Genomic DNA, 17,219 nt, shown 5'->3' on the forward strand with positions numbered 1-17,219 from the left:
AGGGAATCTGGGGAAAAATCAGTACTTGGCCCTGCTAGTGAAGGCAGGGGGCTAGACTCGATGACCTTTCAGGGTCCCTTCCAGTTCTATGAGATAGGTATATCTCCATATAGTATTATAGCAGTGAGGGTGAATCCCTGTGGTGCTGTGGCCGGGCAGGGGTGAGGCTGGAGAACAACCCCAAGGGAAACCCTCCGTGCTGCAAATCCTTGTTTGGAGGCACATTCTATCACAGCCTTCCTGGTACAGACTGTGGGCAAAACTAGCCAATGTGCCTAAGGCCTTGTCCATACATCCAAGGTGTCCTACTTTCTATGGATATAAGCCTCTAGTGTGGACACAGTTACATGGTGTCTCTATGCCTTGTCCCCAGAGCGCTGGCCTTGGGCTTAAGACACCTCACGGGGACCTGAGCTTTGGTTTCACTTCCCAGCCCTGCTAGTCTTTGCTTCTTCTCTGGCTTTAGTGAGGTTTTTGGAGGTCCGACTGAATGACCAAAATGGTCCTGCCGCCCCAAGTCTGAACTCTGAAATTTGTTAGGTGCAAATCAGCCACAGGCAGTTGTCACTGGGACTGGCCACTGGAAGGCGGCGTGATCACATGTGTTTGGCAAACGGGGGACAAACCTAAACTTTCAGCCCAGAATTCCTGTCCTGAATCTGCTCGGCACAGAGCTGCAGATAGATTGGTGCTGACCTGAGCCCAGATACTGAGGGGAGGGAAATGTTGCAGAGGTGCTGTATCCCAGGAACTGTGTGTCCTCTTGCTTTGCACGAGGGGGGAACACCAGCTAGTGTGTGTGGTGTATGGAGTTATATGATGAGGCTGCCAACGGTAAGGAAGGCTGCCAAGCTCCTCCATGCTCCAAGGGGTAAATCCTCTGGCCAGCGCCTAGCCCAAGCCCTTGGAAAATAGGTACAAGGAAGGAATCCTGCTCCACCCCCACTCCTCCCATCATGGGGTTGGCCTCCCAGTGGCTCCCCCATGAGGGCGAGGATGGGAAGATCTACCCAGAGGTAGTGTCGCCCAGCCCCTTGCCTTTTCCACTGATGCCTGTGCCCTGAGGGGGGAGGGGGAGCTCACATAGCTCCTGCCCCCATGTAGCAGGACTGCACCCTGGCTGCAGCTGACAGCTCCACCAGCACAGAGGCAGGGACAGTGGTCAAGCCAGTGGACTGGTGGTAGTGGCTTGTGGCTTGCTCAGGGAGGACTCCACTCCTTGGGGAGAGGGGTGCCCTGCTCTGCAATAAAAACCTTCTGCTTTATTTTTCTAGGCAGAAACAAAGTTCAGAAATTTTGAAATCCCTGGAGAACGAAAGGTAAGTGCCCTGCCTAGGATAGGCTCCTCTGGGCAAGGGCGAGCGGCTGGGATGGAGGGATGGACTCGTTCACCTCTAGGCCATGATTCTGAATCAAGCTCAAGTCAGCAGGGATAGAAAGTTGTTTGCATCTGGCAGCCATTGGGTGGCCTGTGTACAATGAGTTTGTTGGGTCTTGGCCTGGTTTGAATGGCTTTGGGGCCATCCATCACCACCATCCTTGTTGTTTATGCAGTGCCATTGATGTGGGTAGCAAGGCAGAGATACAGAGTCCTTGGCACTCTAGAGGCTGGGGGGGAGTGTATATGGGGGGACCCCAGAGAACAGGAAGCAAAAGGAGGGGCTCACTGTTTAGGGAGAGGAATAGAGGTTTCATAGAAGTTATTTTGTTTCACTTATTTCTTACTCCCTTGGGTTTTCCCAAAGGCAGCCAGCCTGCTGGCAATGCCCTCTGGTTCGGCCCTGCTGGGAGCAACATAGGCACCCTCCCCCGTGGCAGCGTCCTGTCTGTGGCTGGAGATTCCTGAGCCTCTGCAGGTCTCCTCCTGGCATCTCTCGCTCACACGGATGAGTGACCGGATGGAATCACTCAGCCATTCAAGCCCAGGGTGCAGCTTTGAGGAGGGTGGAGAGGGCATGGCTGGCTGGCAAGGATGAAATGTGGCTCTGGCAGAAGCAGTGGTTGAATGGACCTGCTTCTTTCTTAGAATAAGGATGGACCAGCTGATGGCAATAACACAGGAGGAGACAGAGCAGCTACGCAGAAGGGAAGTGGCCTGTAAGTCCAAGGGAAGGGGGTTGTGGTGGTCATCTGGGGGATGCGGGGGGCTGAGATGGCCATATCCTCTGGGGGGTGGAGGGGGGCTGAGAGGACTGTATTCTCTGGGGGGGTGGGGGGAGGCTGAGAGTGCCGTATTCTCAGGGGGATCGGTGGGGGGGGGGCTGTGAGGGCCGTATCCTCTAGGGGAATCGGGAGTAGGGGCTGTGAGGGCCATATTCTCTGGGGGAACGGGAAAGGGAGGGCCATATCCTCCTAGGAGTGGCTCCTCACTACACATGACTCTTACTGCTATAGCTTGCCTGAAATAGTGGTGTGAGCAGGTGTGTAGCTAGCACTGGGTCCCTGGATGCCAGCTCATCCATTACCCTCCTGCACTGCACCACTAATCCCAGGGGAGTCACATCCCTCTGGCCACTACCATGGCTGGAGCAGTGAGAGATCTGGCAAGGGATCAGTCCCCAGCACACACATAGCACGTTGTACATTCAAACCAGCTACAACTGGCAACCAGCCAGGTGAATGAGGCAGGGCTCAGGCCTGCATAAAAGTTACCACGGGTAAATACTGTACCTGGGGGGGTGGGGTTTGGGGGTGCTGCCTGGATCCTGCTGTGCCGTATAGGAGCAGGAAGAAACTGATTTTGAAGTTTGGAAAGCAGCCCAGTGTGTGCGCTCGTTACACAGAGACACACGTCTCACCTGTGCTGCCGGCACTTGCTGCTGGGATTAAAATGTGTGTGTGCAGGAGCAAGCGTGTGCCTTGCTGCGACAGAGACAGCTAAAGCTACCTCCGAGCCAGTCTCCTGCCTCAGCCCCTATTCGTGGGTATTTCAAACCTCAAAGCAGTGACTTAAACCTGCCTTGGTGGGATGGCAAAGTTTTCACCCATCTCTCTAGTTCTCTCTCCTTCAGCAGCTGGGTGGAGGCCCCAGGCTGCAGCGGGGAGATCAGACCTGCAGCCCAGTGAGACCACTAGTTTGTGACTCTGCTCCTGCAAGCAGCTGCTGGGGAGCTGAAACTGGGGTGGTGCCCTGCAGAGGCTGAGCGTTGTCTGTGTAGAGCAGACTCCACAGGGCACTCTCCTGGCTGGCCTCTCATCAAGCCCTGATTAGTGGTTGCCCATTGGGAGGGTGCAGCTTTACATGGAAACAGGAATGGAATAAAAATTGGAGGGGGGACCCCAATTTTAGCATGTTCTTGTAGCTGAGTGGGGAGCAGGAACGATGCTGGACACAGAGTTAACCTGCTTCTAGCACTAATCACTCCTCTTCGTGTCTCCCAGCTGCCATGCAACAAATGCTGGCGGAGAGCTACAAGAACAAGCTCATCCACATGACCTCCGAATCTCGAAGGCAAGACCTCGTCAACCAGGCCTGCTCCAGGTACCTAGAGAGAGCAGTGTGACTGGTAGCAATCTTATAGAACCCCTTTCACTCCAAAGGGCCCCAGCACAATTCTGAGACATACACTCAGGGATCTCTGCAGCCATTTCTGGAGTGGAGCACAACAGCTATTTAACAGCACACAGCAGCACTAAAAATTGAAGAACAAAAGGGTCCACCAAGATAGAGCTCTTACATTTAAACACGAGGAATATGAGTGTTAATAATGCTCTGGATTAGTAAGAACTGAAAGAACGGTATAATGAAACCAGTCATTTCATTTTTGATTAGTCACTTTCACTGCCATGCAGTCGCACAATGCTCTTTGGGGGGCCTCTGCGTGGCCTGGAATCCATGGGGCACTTTGGGGAGAGGAAAAGCATGAGAATGTTGGTTCTTATCCCTTGAAAGCAGCCAGAGCAGTTCTCTCATTGATCGTCAATCAGTTGCACTTACAGCGCAGTTCTGCTCTGACAGTGACAGTACAAATAACCCACTGGGATGTCTTTTTACTTAAGAACTGAGACAATTTCCTCTGCGATCACTGAGGCAATGCACTTCATGGGACTATTTATACAAAGTCCCCTCTTGGAGCAGAGGCCACACTTTACATCCGGGGAATATGATCCCCACACTTTGATGTTTTATAAGCTGTCGGGCATGGACACTGAGTCACTCACAGCAGGTGCACCAGTAAGTTATGCCTCTGCTTTTGTTTCATTTATCAGCCGGGGTTGGTTGGTGGGAAGGAGTTTACACACCTGCCAACTGCAGGTTAGATAAATAGTCTTTGTATAGACTTTGTATAGACTTTTATAAATAGACTTTGTATAAATAGTCCCATGAATGGCACAGTATGAGAGCTCTGGCTGTCCACCCATGCTCAGTAATAAACTCTCCTGTTTTAGGAAGTCCCCATTCTTGGATTTCTCTGAGTTCATTTCCATGGCCAGCTTGACCTCTTATTTGCATTGCAGTCTGAGACCCTGTAGAAATCCCCTGGTTATGTATCTCTTGCAGCCTGGCAGAGATGGATCAGAAGTTCCAACAAATCCTGGCTTGGCAACAGCTGGATCAGAACAAGGCCACAAGTCAGATCCTGGAAGAGGTAGGCTTGTGACCAGGGAAGCTAAGTGCATGCTGTAATGGGGGTGGGGAATAGAGCTGGCATGACAAGCACATTGGCTGCTCTAAAGCCTTGTTAAAAATAGTTAGTTAGGTGCAGAAATCTCTGGCAATCTGGATAATTGGTTGCAGTGGCTAAAGGGAAGCTATGTAATGACTTGTTCTCTATCCAAAGAGCCAGGAGGAAGCTTTGAGGCATCTGTGAGAGGAGGGCAGGTGATGAAGATCATGGGAAGCAAAGACAGTCAGGTGACTGAGGCAGGAGACATGGTTTTGGGGCTGGGTGACCTAGAGCGAGTCACAGGCCAATGTTTTCAAGGCAACCACTAACTCTGGGTGCCCAGGGAAGATGCTATGGGCCTGACTTTCAGAGGTGCTAAGCCCCCTCAGCTCTCCCTGATTGCAGATTGCTGATAGCATTTGGAAAATCAGCCCCCAGCTGTTAACACCTGCTTTGAAAATGTTTGGCCTTAATTTATCCGTGCCTCAGTTTACCAACTGTAAAATGGGGCAATTGTGTTTTCTTTCTTGGGATTGTGAGGAGGCACCCAAATTCTGCAGGGGTGAGCACCAGGGAAGTGTTTGTAAATCAGATCATTTCAGTGTACTGAGGGTTGCTGGTGTGTTTGCGTCCCCATGATTGGGCCTTGTTCCTGGGTTAAGCAGAATGTAATGTTTCATAGAGTGAAATGCAGAAAGCGGCCTTTGAAGCCCTTCAGGTGAAGAAGGATCTCTTGCACCGGCAGATCAGGAACCAGGTGAGTTGGCACTGGCAGAGCAGAAGCAACCAAAGATTCAGCTTGTTCATCTGAATGGTGAGACCATTGCAAGGAAAGTTGCAGTGCTGCATATGTAGAGCAGGGTCTGAGGAAAACCAAGGACCCTTCTGTCTCTGTAGGGCTGTGTAACACAAAATGTCAGGCAGCACTGATTTGATTTAACAACACTTCTCTCCACCATGGAGGAGTGACGGTGAGGTCTAATAGATCCAAGGGAAATGGTGGAATCCCCATTACTTGAGTCATCTGAAACTCAACTAGCCAAAGCACGTGAGAATGGGTTATAGAGAGCAATCCTGCACTGGCTTCTAGGGATGAGCCAGAGGGAGCCAGGCCTCCGCCATGTGACAGGCTGCATAGTGAGCGGGGCTGCTGTCTCCATAAGAATCCATTGCATCTCCATCCAGACCATTAGACTTGCACATTGCGGCATGAGCTCATTATTATTTGTTTCTGTTGCCAACCTGCTGTTTGATCTCCATTTTGTTAAAGATGAAGCATGTTACTGGGGGTGGGTGGTGGAGACAGTTCTGGGGAGCACGGCACCAGGATGCCCCTCTGGTTAAGCGACAGAGAGGACCTGGCCAGTTTCTCAGCGAAGTGCTCCAGGCTTTCCCCTTTCTGACCCTAGGAAAGGAGCTCGGTGTAGAAGATGGGGAGGAGAAGTTGAACGGCTTTGCTTTGCTATAACAAGCTAAACAGGGCCAGTCTTTGTAGCTTGTGGGAAGCCCACAGGCCTCGCCAGTGATCAGATCACACAAATGTGCTTTTTGCTTGAACTTGTACCTTCCTTGCAAGGTACCGTCACTGGAGTTCACCAGCAACAAGAAACCTTGTGGATGATCAGTCTACTTATCCCTGGTCTACAGTCCTAGGGCGTCTTTGGGTTATGTCTGGCCCTCAGGCCTCACTGCTGGGCTCCTCTCTGTTAAACGCTTCGCTCCTGGGCCTTCACTTCCCCTGCATTCCATTGGCATGCTGTGCACCTAATGCAGTGTTAGGATGCCCCTGGAGCAGTCAGCTGCATGCCAAGGGTGTTCTTCCTGGATGGTCGTGGGATGTATGGCAGTAGATAAAATAGGGTGGGATAGCTCAGTGGTTTGAGCATTGGCCTGATAAACCCAGGGTTGTGAGTTCAATCCTGGAGGGGGCCACTTAGGCATCTGGGGCAAAATCAGTACTTGGCCCTGCTAGTGAAGGCAGGGGGCTGGACTTGATGACCTTTCAGGGTCCGTTCTAGCTCTATGAGATAGGTATATTTCCATTTTAAAAAAAAAATGGTTCAAGTACAAGCCTGAGTGACAAGCGATCTGGGCTCTGTTCTTGGCTTTGCTACTTATTTGCTGTGGGATTGTGGACAAGTCACTTTGCCTCTCTGTGCCTCAGTTTCCCCATCAATAGTATCTGTTATTTGTATTGTAGTAGCACCTAGAAGCCAAATGTTGCGTGCCCAGTACAAACACCTAGCAAAGAGGTGACAAACACCTAGCAAAGAGGTGGGCCCTGCCCCACGGAGCTTACAATCTAAGGAGCTGCATTAACACAGAGTTAATGTGTCCCTACTTTCCAGGCTGGCTGAGAGGCTTGAATGAGCCAACTGACTGCAAAGCACTTCAGGGCCATAGGATAGAAGGTGCTTAGAGACAGGCACATAAAGCGCGTTCTGTTGTGTGGGGATGGAACACAGCTAGTTAGCATCAGGCAAGAGACTAAGCATGAGTAGCTGGCAGCGCAGTCATGCAGGCAGTGCAGTGCAAGGCAGCTTGTGGGTTGTTTACTTGGCCCTGGAGAATTGACAGAACAAAGGGAGAGGACAGGCTTCCCAAAGCGCAGTCCAGCCCCCTGTCTCCCCAAGGGCAGCTGTGCAGTTAAGGCCAGCGCTAAAGCAGCTAAATAAAAGTCATTTCAAATGTCAGTAAAAAACTCTTTCATCTTCTGTTTAGATTAAGTTAATAGAAACAGAGTTATTGCAGCTGACACAGCTGGAGTTAAAGAGGCAAGAACTGGACACAGAGACACTGCAGGTATGTAGGGCTCCGGGGCTGCCCCCTCTCCTACCCTGTACCTTTGCTCTGGGGTCTCAGAAGCTCTGCTCACTTCCTGTGCTCTTTGCAGTTTCTAGGTGGTTTCATGCTTAGTCAGAAGGGGATGTTCCCCAAATTCCCCCTCTCCTGCTGCTTTCTGCAAACGTTGCTGCTGCTCCTGGAGATCTTTCAGTTTGAAAACTTGGCAGAAGCAGGCTCATTGGGCAGGGCAGGAGCATCTCCTAGCACACATCTTCCAAGCATCTCATGTTTTCTTGCATTGTTTTTTTTTATTTTAATTTGTTTAAATATCTGCCAAAATGACCCACACCTCTCTTGTCCTCCTTTCTAAGCCATGTCTCCAAGGTCATCACAGCATCCCCTCTGCCAGCCAGCCTCCCATCCCAAGGGCAGTATTCATCCAGCTGTATTGAGCTCAAGTTGGGTTAAAGCAGCTTAGCTTTAGTTTTCTTTCATGTGCCTTTGCAGGAATTGTCTTGCTACGGGCAGGTCTTCACTACAGGGGTAGTCGATTTAAGATACGCAAATTCAACTACGCGAATAGCATAGCTGAATTCGACGTATCGCAGCCGACTTACCCCGCTGTAGGGACGGCGGCAAAATCGACCTCTGCGGCTTCCCGTCGATGGCGCTTACTCCCACCTCTGCTGGTGGAGTAAGAGCGTCGATTCGGGGATCGATTGTCGCGTCCCAACGAGATGCGATAAATCAATCCCCGAGAGGTCGATTTCTACCCGCCGATTCAGGCGGGTAGTGTAGACCTAGCCTATGTGAATTACCCCACAGGGTAATTTGCCAGTTCAGGTCACTGATCCAGTAAGTCTGGTATCTGTAACCAATAGCTGATGTGTCAAAGGAATATAGTTTGCTTAGTACACCCTGCACTGATCAGTTGGCACCCTGAAGCATGAGATTCGATTGCCACTTACTCAGTGTGTGTGACTGTAAATACTATTAGTCATAAAACATCCCAATAACTGACCTCTGGTGGCAGGGAACCCTCCAGGCTCATTATACCTGGGGAAGCAAGCCAGTCAGAATTTCCTCTCTTCTGGGAGGCTGCCAGATAGCTCACTGTAGATTGTTAAGAGCTGGGCACATCCCTACGCACCTGATACACAGCCCAAGGATCATGGCACAGCTAGTTGCAAAGTAGCGGCTACAAGGGGAAAGAGTGAGAAGTCCTGTGGTCAAGCGAATGAGACGGGACTGGGGTATAGGCAAACTCTGGCAGTGCCAGGGATGTCGGTAAAGTGTCAGGAATGGTGTCTTTACCCTAATTGTCAGCTACTCTCAGCACCGACCGCTTAGAAACTACAACTGAGCCACATTCCCCCTGGTAACCCATTAGCCAGCGTGGTTATAAACAAGCCCATAGCACAATCAGCATGGATTCACCAAGGGCAAGTCATGCCTGACTAACCTAATTGCCTTCTATGAGGAGATAACTGGCTCTGTGGATGAGGGGAAAGCAGTGGATGTGTTATTCCTAGACTTTAGCAAAGCTTTTGATACGATCTCCCACAGTATTCTTGCCAGCAAGTTAAAGAAGTATGGGCTGGATGAATGGACTATAAGGTGGATAGAAAGCTGGCTAGATTATCGGGCTCAACGGGTAGCGATCAATGGCTCCATGTCTAGTTGGCAGCCGGTATCAAGCGGAGTGCCCCAAGGGTTGGTCCTGGTGCTGGTTTTGTTCAATATCTTCATTCATGATTTGGAGGATGCCGTGGACTGCACTCTCAGCAAGTTTGCAGATGACAGTAAACTGGGAGGAGTGGTAGATACGCTAGAGGGTAGGGATAGGATACAGAGGGACCTAGATAAATTAGAAGATTGGGCCAAAAGAAACTTGATGAGGTTCAACAAAGACAAGTGCAGAGTCCTGCACTTAGGACGGAAGAATCCCATGCACTGCTACAGATTAGGGACCGAATGGCTAAGCAGCAGTTCTGCAGAAAAGGACCTAGGGATTACAATGGACGAGAAGCTGGATATGAGTCGACAGTGTGCCCTTGTTGCCAAGAAGGCCAATGGCATTTTGTGCTGTATAAGTAGGGGCATTGCCAGCAGATCGAGGGACGTGATCATTCCCCTCTATTCGACATTGGTGAGGCCTCATCTGGAGTACTGTGTCCAGTTTTGGGCCCCACACTACAAGAAGGGCGTGGAAAAATTGGAAAGAGTCCAGCGAAGGGCAACAAAAATTATTAGGGGGCTGGAGCACATGACTTATGAGGAGAGGCTGAGGAAACTGGGATCGTTTAGTCTGCAGAAGAGAAGAATGAGGGGGGATTTGATATCTGCTTTCAACTACCTGAATGGGAATTCCAAAGAGGATGGATCTAGACTGTTCTCAGTGGTACCAGAGGACAGAACAAGGAGTAATGGTCTCAAGTTTCAGTGCGGGAGGTTTAGGTTGGATATTAGGAAAAACTTTTCACTAGGAGGGTGGTGAAGCACTGGAATGGGTTACCTAGGGAGATGGTGGAATCTCCTTCCTTAGAGGTTTTTAATGTCAAAGCCCTGGCTGGGATGATTTAGTTGGGAATTGGTCCTGCTTTGAGCAGGGGGTTGGACTAGGTGACCTCCTGAGGTCCCTTCCAACCCTGATATTCTATGATTCTACAGTAGTTTCATGCATTGTCTTGAACCCTTAATGCAGGATCAATGCCCAAAATGGGGTGCAGCAGGAACTCACCTGAAGCCCAAGCGTTGCACTAGATAAGCATCAAGTGGAGCAGACTGCAGCTGCCACCCTCTTTGGTATCAAAGTGCTGCCTGAAGAGACGCTAGGTCCCATTATACAGTGACTGGCCTGAGCACCCTTCCAGCTGGTGCGAGCTGCAGTCTGTGCAGGCCACAACCAACCAGGGTAGCTGGAGAGCAGCATTGGAGACCTCTGTGGTTGCACTCCAGCCACATGTGCTCCAGGGGGCTAACCTCCTGAATCGGTACTGCGTTTGAATGTTCTCCCCGGCGGGGCCTCCGTGAAGTGGGTACATTGGGCATGCCTGGGGGCTGTGAGGAATCTAAGAGAAGGCCTGAATAACTGGCCAAGGAAAGCTGGCCATGCGGGGAGGGGAGCACCAGGCTGTATTTGTCATGTGAGAGCTAAGCTGCTGCTTCTGAGCCATGCATCAGTGGCTAAAGCTCCAGAGCTATTACTTACCCTGTCCGCTGAGCAAAGGGGAGAGGCTCAAACCGCTTGGAGTGGGACAGCATGGCGGGGACGGGAGTGGATTGCTCACAGAGGTATGTTTCCAGCAGAGCTTTCCAGGGGCTCTCTCCAGGGTAGTGGGACAGCATGGCGGGGACGGGAGCGGATTGCTCACAGAGGTATGTTTCCAGCAGAGCTTTCCAGTGGCTCTCTCCAGGGTAGTTGTCTTATGACCTTCAGGGAAGCTGATCAGTTCTGTGCTCCAAACCAGCCCTTTCTTGCTCACAGAATCCATGTGCCTGGATCTGTGTCTCTGTGGAAATGAAAGAAATCAACAGTTACAAACAAACATGAATACAACAGTTCTGTGTCGAGGGAAATGTCTTCTCCAAATGAGATCAGCACAAGACAGAGGGGTTGTGTGGCTGGTGTCCCATGCCTAGTAGCCTTCCTTTGGGACAGAGAGGAAGTCAGCGGGTATTTCACAGACCTCAGACACTCACCACGTTCATGGAAGCTGCTGCCCACATTTTGTCTGCAGACTCCTGCTGCACCACCCAGGGTTAGGGGGCTCTGTCATTAAATCCTCTGCTGAGACATAACCCCCTCAAGAGTTACGCAAGAGCAGCGACCAGAACCCGCCCCTGTTCCTGTCAGAGGAAATTCCTGCCAGCAATGTGTCTTAGCCCTGTCAAGGCCATGCTTGATGAGAGCGTCTGTCTGCTCCCCAGGCCTCTTCTGGGGGCTTGGCTCCAAATAATGTTGCTGGCACCTTGGTCCCAGCCATCTAAAATTTCCAGATCCAGTGTTCTTTTGGTTTCACCAAACTAACACAGAGCTAAGTGGGATAAACCTCTGCAGCTGCACCCCTGTCGTGACCAACGAGAGGCGCTGTGATTTGTAATGTCCCAGGGGTATTCCAGCTGTTCTGCTGTCATCACTGTCCTTGATGACAATGGTTTACAATGAGGACTGCACCTCTACAGCATCCTCCCCTCCCCCACAGCCCCAAGCTCAGGGCAGCATACAATAGAATGAAGATCAAATCCCAGCCCCGTGACATACAGCTCCATCAAACCAAACAAGCCCCCTGCCATGGGGCCTGATTCGATCTGATATTCATGAGATCTCGAGGAGTCCAACCATCTCCAAGGCCATGGAGATGCTGTTGCCTAGGCCCGTCCCCATCCACCTGGGTACCTGGCAGGTTTGCAGAGCTCAGCCTCTGTGGCCTTGCTGCAGATAAGGAAGGGGAATACAGTTGTTCCTGTTGCTATAGATCGAGGCAGAGTCACCAGCTGGAGTGTGCGGGTGGATTATGGATGAAGGGCTGCCTCAGTGAGTCTGGTCACTCTGCACAGCGTGTGGCAGGACTGGGGTAATGGACAAGTGCAGGGCGGTACGTTGAGAATGGGCGAACTGCCATTACTGGGTCTAATGCGCACGGGAGCAACCCCTGGCCCCCAGCAGAGATCTCCCCAAGAGTGGGATTGGGCGTCTGCTCAGCTTTGCTGAGGTTCAGTTGGACATGGCTCAAAAACTTTGGTTGAGTATTTGAGCAAAATAAATGCTCTGCCCACTGGAGGTTGTGGGGTGTGGCTGAGGGACAAAGCTCTGCAGCTGCACCCCTGCCATAGCCTCCATGTGGTCTGGAGACAGGGCTGCCTCTGCTTCTGCTGCAGGAGGTGATCACAGAGCAACGCCGAGCCCTGAGCTACATGCTACAACAGCTGCTCAAGGAGAAGAAGCAAAGGGAAGAGGAACTGCAACAAATCCTGGTATGTGGTGGGACTTGTTAATGACTCTGCATAGACCAGGAGCAACAGGCAGTGCTATGTGGGGGGTGGCCAGGGGGGAGAAAAGGGGACCAAGACGAGGGATGTGATATTCTGTGCTCATAGGGCCCATTAGTGTCAATGGGAGCCTTGCCAGTGACTTTGGAGAGCTTTGAATCAGGCTCTTAGTGTCTCTGGACCAGTGTGGGCACTGTGTTTGGCAGAGGTCATCATGCATACTCCCTCCCTGCCAGAGCAATGGTATATACCTCTGAGGAAGGCTTCTAACCAGTGATTACCATTGCAGTGGTTGTTTCTAGGGGAGGAGGGAAGTAGGACACCAAGACCCTATGCGATATCCATGGCCTGCCGACGTGCTTCATCTTCTCAAGCCATAGCCACTGGCAGCCCCTTAGCACAGTTTGGTCCCAGCGTGTGGGACAAGGGTGCCTGGAGGGTGGGGGCAGAAGGGAGATGGAGAATCCTGGGGGTGAGCAAGAGGAGGGATGTGGGGATCAAAGCAGAGCCAGCCCCAGGAGGCCGTTAAGGTTCCAGCCCTGGCGCTCCATGGCAATGTGAGCTACCATCGGGGGCTCTGAGCTTGCTCCACACTGACGGTGCTGTTGGCTTCCCCTTTGGCTCTGCAATTCAAACTCCCTAGAGCCCGGGTTCTAATTCACCTTCTTTTTCTTGTAGCTGGAGATGGAGGCAAAAAGTGAAACGAAGCAGGAGAACTACTGGCTGATCCAGTATCAGCGTCTGCTGAACCAGAAACCTCTCTCACTGAAACTCCAGGTCACTGCGGGGTAGTGCTGGGATTGTGGTAGTCCTGGGGGCCATGGTACTAGGTGCTGCCCCAAATCTAAGCCGGTAACAAGCACTTTCCATTGCCCTGCCCACGTGCTCAGCTGGAGCTAGGGCTGGAGAGCGGTTCCATTAGCAGTGTCACCACAACGGCTGAAACGCTACCAGATCTGCTTTCCTCTGATCCCCTTGTGCGGTGCCTTGCTAGACCTCCCTGCCCTGTGGCTGCTCAGCATCTCCACAGAAATCCCAGTGCGCCTGTCAGGAGGAGATGCTCTTCCCTTTGAGCCTGCAGTGAGCCAAAGCCAGCATGGCACTGGGGGCGCTGGGCTGCCAGAGGGATGGGCCTCAGCCTGAATTTTTAGCTCCTGGTGGTGATTACACTGTTAGCTGTTTTAAGAATAGGACTTTTGGTCTTAGCCAAACTTCAGCTCAGGTAGCTGCATTCAGCTTCCCCAAATCCCCCTGCAATTTCGGTTGAATGCAGGAGTCTTTTCACTTCCTGCCCATAACTTTTGCCCTGTGTTGTGCACTGTTACAGAGCTGCTGGAGTGGTGGCTCGGGTGGCTGATTTCAGCAATGGCTGAATTGATCCCGGTTGGCTTGCATATCGACTGGAGTTTGTAAAGCACTTTGGGAGGGCAGGTACCTGCCAGAATGGAACTGTCAAACCCTTGGTTTTACTCTTCCAGAAATGGAACATTTGGGACGTGGCAGGTAAACTAGAAAGGTGCAAATGCTGCTCAGATGCAGCAGTGCTTCCAGGGATCCAGCATCTCTTGGGGAGCAAACATACCTCTGAGGAAGGCTTCTAACCAGTGATTACCTAGAGCAGGGGGTTGGCCTAGAGAGCCGGTTTGGGAGCAGTGCTTGTTCCTCTTATGTGACTTTGGAACAGGGTCTCCCCCCGACCCGGGGGCTGACCTCGCGCGCTTCCTGACCGGGGGCTGACCCTGCGCGCTTCCTGGCCGGGGGATGGCTGGGACTTGCCTTGTCTTTTGCAGGAGGAGGGCTTGGAGAGGCAGCTGATAAACCTGCTAATCGAACTGTCGGCTGAACAGTACGTACCAATCTTTGCCCATCATCGGCTGTCGCTGGAAATGCTCAGCACCATGACCCTCAGCGACCTGGCAAAGGTATGATGGCAAACGCCCCTGTAATGTCACTCCCTGCCTCTGCCCTGCACTCTAGGGGCTGATCCTGCCATGGCCCTGGGCCTGGGCAGCCTAGGGAAGCCCTGTTGGGTTTTGTGCTTACTGTTGTGTGTGCGGGGGGGAGAGAAGAGGAGGCTGGATGGAGTGCCTCATGCAGTCCCATGTGCCAGATCCAGTTGGGTGCTCTTCCAAGGGCCTGTCCCCTGACACAGGGGCCTTACCAAACGGCTGCTGCTGTGCAGAAGCTACCCCCTGCAGCATCTGCTGGGAAGGAATCTGTACAGCTGGCTTGGCACCTTCATCCTCCCTTGAGTGCTCTCCGGGCCTTTTGCTGGCCCATGCCAATAAATGCTGTTCTGCTCCAGGGCCTAGTGGAGACGCAGGAAGGCATCGCCTGCTTCCCAAGGCATTGCGGCATGAAGCCGACGAGCCTTGCCCAGGCTGTGTATCCTGCTTGGGGAAACATGGCCTCCCTCTCGCTCTGCCTCCCCAGGGGCTCTGTTCTCAGCCCTGGCCTCTCAGAGCTAACTGGCCTCTCCTTGTGTTGCAGATTGGAATCACAGAAACTGGCCTGCAGCGCGCGATCCTCAGGCGAGCCCAGGAGATCCTGGCTGTGGCTAAAACAATCCCAGGTACCACCAACTTATTCCTCTGCCTCAGTGTTCTATAAGCGTCCAGCAGCCTCCTAGTCCTCTGGGCTGAAGGTCTGCAGCTCTGTGCAGGCACTGGACAGCCCAAGTGGGGAGTGGGGAATGTGCAGGGCTGAATGGGAGCTGGAGAAGAGGCAGACCAGGGAGGAGCTGCAGAGCCTGTTGTTGCTGCAGCCTCCCACTGTTCAGATGGAAGGGCTCCGTGATATACTGCTTGGCCTGGGGGCTGGTGTTAAGAGAAGGCTAGTGCTGGCACTCATGCTTTCTCCTGCTGACTGCAGAGCTGCTGAAGAGCACTGAGACCAAGGGCCCTGCTGCCCCAGAGCCGAGCGCCCCCCTTGAAGAAATCCTCCCTTCTGCACCCCAGCTGCAGCTGGACGAGAGGAAGTCTGAGTGCGTGGTCTGCATGGAACAGGAGGTGAGATCCTGGAGCTGGTGGAGGGACTGATGGCTAGAATGCTGCAGCTGTGCAGCAGTGTATAGCAGGGAGCTCCCGGAGCTGACCTACTGGGTGGGCTCAGCAGCCTAGCCCAGGGCAGGGCCCTCTCATCTCTCCCTTTGTGGAGGCTGGAAGGCACACGACACCACCTCCTGCCTCAACAGCTGGCTGCTGTAGGGAGCTGCTTCTGATCCTCGGCACTTGCCAAGAGCCCAGTGTGTCCTCTTCACGTCTGCGAGCCCAGCCCTGGGCTGCCAAACAGCTGGCTGAGAAGAGCAGCGAGTGGAGATGCTGACCCTGCTCACCTTGGTGTCCTTCCAAGGGGTGCTCACAAGCGGGATGGGGGAGTAGGATGAGTCACTTGGCAGGTGGGGGAGAGATTTGAGTTTTCACCTGGGTTTATCCCTGAAAATGGGGCAGGGCAAGATACAGGGTCAGGCGGGGGTTGCTGACAGCCCTGATCCCCGCAGACTAGCTCTGTCCAACCCCAGCTCTCCAGAGTGGCAGTGCCTGAGCTCTCTGCTTCGCGAGCCCTGCTTTGCTCAGTGTATTCAGGAACATAGGAGAGTGAAAGCTGGGCCCAACACTGGATCTGCTTCAATAGAAACATGCAGTGCTTAGAGAAAGGGACCAGAGATCAGGACACCTGGATTCTAGTCTCAGCTCTGCCATGGACTCACTGAGTGAGCTTGGGCAATTCACAGCCCCGCTCTGTACCTCAGTTTCCCCTCTATAAAAGAGGAGTGACACTGCTCTTCTACCTGGAGGGTGCTGCAAGGCCTAGCTGGTGATTGTGTGCACCAGGCTTTCTGCTGTGCGGTGGATGGGGCAGGAGCAGTATGAACCCCATCTCCACTCTGCCTCCTTCCTGCAGGCCCAGATGATCTTCCTGAACTGTGGTCATGTGTGCTGCTGCCAAACGTGCTGCGAGACCCTGCGCATCTGCCCCCTCTGCCGCAAAGACATCGTGCAGCGCATCCGCATCTTCCACAGCAGCTAGCCAGGGAGCAGCTGCTGGGCTCTTGGGGCTGGAAGAGCCATCAGCTGGGAAGGCCTGCTGCCCAAGGTTCCTCGGAGATCTGCTCATCCCCATGCCACAGCGTATCAACCGCCCCTCCCAATGTCACGTGTACACTTTGCACTGCTCAGAGCCTGTGACTGTGAGGCTGCTTTGGGGAGGACTGGAATGTGCACTGTCCCCTCATGTCCTGGGGAGGGAGGGGTAACTCCGGGGCTGAATGTTCTCATATGCTCTTGTAGGCATGTTTAGCCACACCCCTCTTCCCCCCACAGTAACCCCTGCAATCGCCCCCTGTGCTATGCAGATGGAAGCAGACACTGCTGAGTGACTCATGGTCTGTCTCAAGTCCCCATGAGTGTTGATGGATTTCTGCCTCCCTTGCCTTGCCTGTCTGTGTGCTCCCAAGATGCCTGGGGGGCTGCAAGCCCGTCCCCTCCCTGTCTAATGTATTTATTTGCCTTCAGCAACATGATCCACTACATTGTTTCCTCCAAGCCAGAGAAGACTGGTTCAGTCAGTAGCTTCCTTTTGTGCTCTGAGTACCTCCCTTTCTGCATGGACCCGGGCACTTGGGAAACCAGAGCTCCTCCAGGGGGTGCTGTTGCTGGGAAAGGACAAGCACTTGGCAGCAAGCATGGGATTCTCTGGGAGCCCTGTCAGGCCCTCACAACCCGACTGCTCTAAGCCCTCACACTCCTGCACCGGAGGGATCTGACCCTTAACCAGCTGACCATGCTGGGAGAACCATGATTAGCACCCCCAACACACACACTTTAACCCAGCTCC

General features: G+C 52.8%; 1 protein-coding gene across 5 annotated transcripts in view; it reads left to right on the forward strand.

Annotated features, from left to right (window-relative positions):
* Nucleotides 1-16,946, forward strand: part of LRSAM1 (leucine rich repeat and sterile alpha motif containing 1) — a 62,690-nt gene extending 45,744 nt beyond the window's left edge. For all 5 annotated transcript variants that reach the window (XM_054007583.1, XM_054007582.1, XM_054007585.1 and 2 more), the window contains exons 14-25: nucleotides 1,275-1,319; nucleotides 2,027-2,097; nucleotides 3,382-3,481; nucleotides 4,502-4,589; nucleotides 5,290-5,364; nucleotides 7,329-7,409; nucleotides 12,273-12,368; nucleotides 13,062-13,160; nucleotides 14,174-14,305; nucleotides 14,874-14,955; nucleotides 15,255-15,391; nucleotides 16,287-16,946. In XM_054007583.1, the coding sequence (XP_053863558.1) occupies nucleotides 1,275-1,319; nucleotides 2,027-2,097; nucleotides 3,382-3,481; nucleotides 4,502-4,589; nucleotides 5,290-5,364; nucleotides 7,329-7,409; nucleotides 12,273-12,368; nucleotides 13,062-13,160; nucleotides 14,174-14,305; nucleotides 14,874-14,955; nucleotides 15,255-15,391; nucleotides 16,287-16,412 (1,132 nt within the window). In that variant the 3' untranslated portion in view covers nucleotides 16,413-16,946. The remainder of the gene's footprint in view (nucleotides 1-1,274; nucleotides 1,320-2,026; nucleotides 2,098-3,381; nucleotides 3,482-4,501; nucleotides 4,590-5,289; nucleotides 5,365-7,328; nucleotides 7,410-12,272; nucleotides 12,369-13,061; nucleotides 13,161-14,173; nucleotides 14,306-14,873; nucleotides 14,956-15,254; nucleotides 15,392-16,286) is intronic.
* Nucleotides 16,947-17,219: the final 273 nt, after the last annotated feature.

The sequence above is a fragment of the Malaclemys terrapin genome, chromosome 17, assembly GCF_027887155.1.
Source record: "Malaclemys terrapin pileata isolate rMalTer1 chromosome 17, rMalTer1.hap1, whole genome shotgun sequence".
In the NCBI taxonomy this organism is placed as follows: domain Eukaryota; kingdom Metazoa; phylum Chordata; order Testudines; family Emydidae; genus Malaclemys; species Malaclemys terrapin.